This window comes from Sinohyriopsis cumingii, chromosome 10 (assembly GCF_028554795.1).
Source record: "Sinohyriopsis cumingii isolate HCF-2022 chromosome 10, ASM2855479v2, whole genome shotgun sequence".
NCBI classification, from domain to species: Eukaryota; Metazoa; Mollusca; class Bivalvia; order Unionida; family Unionidae; genus Sinohyriopsis; species Sinohyriopsis cumingii.
In genome coordinates, this window is record NC_142970.1 from 46,161,430 (window position 1) to 46,167,585 (window position 6,156).

Here is a 6,156-nt window from a genome sequence, read left to right on the forward strand (position 1 = left end):
TTACACGTCTGAGAGTCAGTGCGTGTGATCATTAACTAAGATAGTAATACTTGTCAGATGTGTTGCAAATGAGACCAATGTATTCTGGTTTACGAACATCTAGATGCTCCTCCAGGTCAATATTATTGAAACTATTAAAATTACTTTCTCTATTCACAATTATTTGTTTTAAATGTATATGTATACTTGTATGTATGATATATATGTTCTTTTATGTGTACAATGTTTTTGCTTTATAATTATATTTTAATTTAGAGGAATGGACTTTGTAGTCTGAAATAAAGACTTATTATCTTATCTTATATGTATCTACTTGTATACATTGGAAATTCATATATGCAACCAGAGTGGCTCTCAGGGTCTATCCTTACCCCTTAAGAACTTATTCCCCATGTTTTAACTTGGATGCTGTAATTGCTCCACACTGTAACTATATAAGCACTTTCTGAGAATCAAAAGGCCAATTAAGACAAGAAACTAACATTTCCAGCCACACCCATTATTATGTACTGATTATAGCCCTAAGGCCATATATTTATCGGTGGGTCCTAATGACATTTTTTTGGCGTATATGACAACTTACAAAGAGAAATGATGAGATGAGATAAAGACATTAAACTCAATTAAAACGATTTCAAAAATATTTTGCCGTCAATAAACGCTCTGTGTGTTATATACAGTTCGTTACATGTGTGTTGAACCGATACTAGGGCGTTACGTAACATGACCTGAATATATATCGCAGTTCTATTTAAATTCCATACGTCACGATAGTCAACAAGGACAGCATATTGAACTGTGGGAAAGATTTAACACAATCAATGACAGGAGACAAATTTGCACAACCATTCTTCAAGATAGAAAAGATTTAAATTGTATATATCCATCAGAAATTTATCAATACTATGGAAATAGCGGCTCCAGATACAGGAGATATTCAGCATAGAGAGAAACCCAACTGCCCAATCTGCCTGGGTAAATTTACAACACCTAGACAGCTGCCATGCCTACACACATTTTGTCAAGGTTGCCTGGAAAATTATATTTCATCCAGTGCTGTAAAAGTGAAGGAACTGAAACAGTTTGAATGTCCAACATGCGGAACCGTGGTTCCCGTTTCAAGAAAAGGGAAAACGTTACATTCCTGGGTTTCTCTCTTTCCAATCAATACAATTTTACAATATATAGGAGACAAGAAGAAAGTGGAAGTGGATGGACATTGCGACTGTTGTGTGTCTGATGGCGTCTCTGTCACAGCTAATGGATTTTGCGTGGTATGTGAGGAGGCAATGTGTGAAAACTGTCTTAATGTTCACAAAAAACAAAAGATATCGAAAGACCACACCATCATAGCCATAAAAGAGCTAACAAACAACCCAAATAACTTAATCAGATTTCACAAGGGATTTTGCTGTCAAGAACATAAGGAAGAAGAAATTTTTTATTGTAGAAACCACAAAATTGCTTGCTGTGCAAGTTGCTGTATCGTTAATCACAAAAACTGCGACCAAGTTTTGGACTTGAAAAAGGATGCTAACAGTCTTCTACTGGCAGTTGAGCCTCTCAAAGTCCTTGAAGAGATGAAAAAACTTGAAGATCACCTCATGAATTTTGAGAAAAAGAATCATTCATATATCATTAGTCTAGAATCACAAGTACAAGAAATGACAAATAAGTTAAAAGAGATCAGGAAAAATCTAAATGACCGTCTTGATGATTTAGAACGCAAGGTCAAGTCTTAAGGAAATCAGCTGTACAAACAAGAAGCATTTCGAAAACAAGAGGAAAATCGTGAATGCCAGGCCCTACTAAATAATGTGCGAAACTCACACGTGACCTTGGAGGCGGTCGTGAAACATGGAAGCGATACTCAGGTATGTGGTGAGCGAGCTTTGTAGTGATTAACTGAAAGATAGAGTTAAATAATGTATATGTTACTCCGTTAATATAGCTATACATAAGGATGTATGTCTTTTTTTCTTGTACTCACGTAATGATGACGTTATGTGAAACAGAAACTTTTTTAAATGAAATAATTTTGACAACGAATATATCAACGGTGATCGGTGCTAGACGTAGCAGCATCAGTAATATTGACTAACAGTCATGTTGAACATCCATTCACTGTATTTGCCATTTGCTGAGAACAAATGATGTGCCATGATACCAGTAGATATTTACCCATACCTACGAAAATAACGGATGACGTCTCGTGAATACTGAGAAGCTGCAATGTTTTCTTAAGAAACAAACAGTTATTCCGTAACTCGGTAAGATTACTTTTGACGATGATCCTGCCAAAATGTCAGCGGTTTAATTTTTAAAGTCAGTCACGAATCATTGGCATTTCCGTATCATCTGTGGTATCGTGAAGAGAATGTTGCCATCCCCCTGAAGTCTATTTGCATCCTTTCAGATATTGTACTGCTTTTTCTTTCAATCCCAAGAAAGTTATCAATGTAGGAACCTATTTGACATAAACACTCGGTATATCAGTTATAGGTTAAGTTTATAGGTTAACCTTTGTAGTGTTTGTGTAAATATCTGAAGATCGTTAAAATATATAATACTGCTTCACTAAATTCCCTGGAAAGTATTTTTGTATTCCTACAAATTAGTAACGAACAGCACACACCTAGAGGATGTTGAAACTGATGCCCTATCTCGAACAATACCAGATTTTATTTCCTAAAGAAATGTCATGAATGAGAGGCAACACAATCCGATCATTGTCTGAAAAACATAACGTTGCTATAAATCATAACATCACACTAAGAGAGAAGAGAATTCAATTTACAATTCTCACACGTAGCAATTATGTTAATAACTTGTTGCATTCTTTTGCTGCTTTTAGAGAATTCATGCAGTACATTTAAGGTGAATTTGTAGGCAGGCAACTATGTCAACAGTTTCATTAATGCTACAACAAAGTAATGTAATATTGTTATATATTGTTTTCCTCTGTAACGTTACATTATTTACACTGCATCCGTTACGCGAAATTTGTGTTGTCCGCCTTTAAGCATGGTCTAAACCTCAAAACTTAAATAAAAGAACTTAAAAGAACTGCGATTAACGTAAATATCGTTATAGCATACAAACACAGGAACCTGAATTTCATCAAAACTCTATTATGCATAGGTGCATTCACAAGCAAAGGAGCAATAGGCACTAAGAAGTCTGATCCACATAAACGGTTCTGAACAAATGGAAATATTTATGTCACCAAACTTTAGCTGAAAAGGATCAACATATACAGGCTAACTATAACCAGTTACTGTTTTCCTTCGAGGGAATAGATACCTCAAATTTGTATTAATATAATTCAACCGTTTAACATTTTGCTCGAGTTACTTTACTCCAATTACATCGGCACTAAATGGCCTATATATGTTGTTACGCCGCGAAAAAGAACAAAACTATACAGATCGATGAAAGATATACATGTTCAGAGCGCACGATTTATTCCTAATGCAGAGCTGTTCATCGTGGTTTCAGTTTTGAATTTGGTTTGAAACCCGAATTCCCTCCTGATAAATACTTGGATTCACCAAGCTAATTGTTATCTGTGTTATCAGATCGTTTCATATGTTATATCTTTTATGCTGGATTTCATACAAACAAGATTGCCTTGATTGTTGCGTTTGGATACTTTGTAAGATTAAATTTTCCCATGTTAAATATGAACATGTCATTAATTCCTGGGATCAGTTATTGTTCCTGCTTGTTCTTTCCTTTGTTTGTTGCGAAGAATATTATTTTTCGTCACATCGTATAAATGGTATGGCCTTTTTATGAATTCTGAAGTCATCGTTGTCGTCGTCATCAGTAGTTATTATATTATGTTGTTATTGTAATAGTAATGCATTAAAAACGTGTTAATAAGGGTAAGACATAATTTATTATTCCCCTCACATGGCGATGAAATGATGTCATATCGCCCGTGCAACTCCTATACCGTTCAAGATAGAGACCGTAAACCCACTGGGTGGGTGTCGGTATAGGTCTTAAAACGAACATGTTTAGAGTTCAGTTACTGACAACAGATATGCAAAATGCAAAGAACTTTCATTATAAATAAACAACTGCAGACTATGATCCACGACAATCGGATCATAGGTAGGTTGTCACAGTAGATTTTTATGGGATTCACTCAGGTTGCACAAAATGAACTTGTCATTTCGTATAATTAGATGCTTCATTCAATCATGACAAAATAAAAGTGCATTAAATAGAGTAATTGAACTTCCAACTTCATTTATACATGTTAAATATCCATCAATATCCATAATTTGCAAACATCCAGTCCGGGAACGGTTACCATTTGCCTGGAAATATAGCACCAACTGACCTTTAATCAATAATCGTCGTATGAGACTCCCCTGTATGAAGTATCATAAATTAAGCATTATTATTGTTGAAATCTGAAATGTCGAAAAGTATGACATAATGACTTAAATGCCATATAAACATGGGCATTGCTAACTGCTAATGGAGTAGATCAAGATTGACTGCCATCATTGTTTGTTATATTATAAATATGAGGAATCAAGCTAGTTTCTTTGGGAAAGAATCCTGTCGTGTCTATACTTCTAACTGAAAAGGCACTGAAGTTTATTGTTATCAAACTAAAAACAAACTACGATGAACGATGAAATTTTCTCGCAGTGTTGCTTTAATTTGACACAGAACTATAGACTCAACTTCATAATGGGGTGGAAGTGACGTTAGAAACGGAGCCATATTTTACATGAGTAGATTCCACACTGTATCATGGGTCTGCGATCACCCGATTGTTAGAGCAAATGCAATCATGCCTACTTATTGTCAGAGAGAGAGAGAGAGAGAGAGCCGTAGTGCAGCATTTCTGTGATAATTACTTACGTACACACAAACACACAACTAGCCGCAACATAAAACATCTTCAAGCTTTGATTCCATTAGAAATAGTTATGTTAACATTTATCATTTCAACGCTTTTTGTGTTTATTGATTGTCTTGTCTCTGTTTTGAATTCGCCCTTGACAAAGACACTTTGAGAAACTAATTCTGCACTGTTGGTTGTCAGTTTATATACGCCTTTCGTGAAATTTGGCATGACCATTTCTACCTGTATTCAGCATATGTTGGCAGGAACCTAGACGTCAGAGTATCAAATCTGAAAAGTACCAATGATATGTGCGAAAACTAGTCCAAGGAAAATTTATTTAAGGAAGACGCCACTACAACCATTTTAAATATATAGAGGCTCTCAAGCATGTAATGATTTAATAGTGAATTCATGAAACAATCATTGGTGAGCAAGAGGTTGAATTTATTCAATGAGTTTCATAAATTCAATATTAAATCATTATTTATTTGAGCATATGTTAATTTTAAGGCAAAGAGTCTTTATAGAGAGAAGTACACACTGATGTTTGGAATTTTGTTTCATTCTTTTTCAAATGCTACACAAATCAATGTTTGCGTATGAAAATAAAATAGCTTTAGACTCGAGTTCAAGCAATACTCCACAATTCGATAACCACTAACAGTGAGAAATAAATCCTTTTTCACATATTAAAATTCAAAGAACAGCATTCCTTCCAAATAAATTATTTTTCACAAATTAAAATTCAAAGAACAGCATTCCTTCCAAATAAATAGCAAATTTGACACTAAAACGTCATTTTTTAACATTGGATCTCCGAAGTGAATTTCTGTGTGATGTCACATAGTTCTGCTAGATAAATCTGAGAGGCCATATCCATAGATTTCTATGAGACAATGGGCAAAGTTTCCACCAAAACGTGTATCGACTCAACCACGGACATTCACCACAAATGCAGGATTGGATACGGCAGAATAAATATCTATCTAATTGCTGTATATTCGGGTGACGGTATGGCGACTGAATGAGGACATTTTACTAAATCAGCAGTAAAGGTATCACTGAGTGACAAGGATAACCTGATTCCGGTGTTCATTTGCATTCAGCGGTCTTCAGTATTTTCTAGATTTATCGGTTTGTGATTGGATATTTGTATTATTTGATTTGGAATGTTCAGATAACTTTGAGTCATTTCGGAGACCAGCATTTATAGATATATTTCTCAAAAGAGAACCGAGTTTTTTATATTTGTACAGTGTTTTTTCTTCTGACCACATTAATCCGAC

At 34.8% G+C, this 6,156-nt stretch overlaps 2 protein-coding genes across 2 annotated transcripts in view; both read left to right on the forward strand.

The window, feature by feature from the left end:
- The first annotated feature begins 905 nt into the window (after nucleotides 1–905).
- LOC149789976 (protein meiotic P26-like) lies at nucleotides 906–1,742 on the forward strand. The gene has a single exon (XM_089973151.1). The coding sequence runs from the start codon at nucleotides 906–908 to the stop codon at nucleotides 1,740–1,742; it is 837 nt and encodes a 278-aa protein (XP_089829277.1).
- The window catches only part of LOC149789977 (uncharacterized), a 9,239-nt gene continuing 4,818 nt past the window's right edge, over nucleotides 1,736–6,156 (forward strand). Inside the window, exon 1 of the mRNA XM_089972057.1 lies at nucleotides 1,736–1,874. The gene's annotated coding sequence lies outside the window, so the exon portion shown is untranslated. The remainder of the gene's footprint in view (nucleotides 1,875–6,156) is intronic.

Coding starts and splice junctions, on each gene's coding strand:
- LOC149789976 (XM_089973151.1), top strand. CDS start 906: ATGGAAATAGCGGCTCCAGATACAGGAGATATTCAGCATAGAGAGAAA.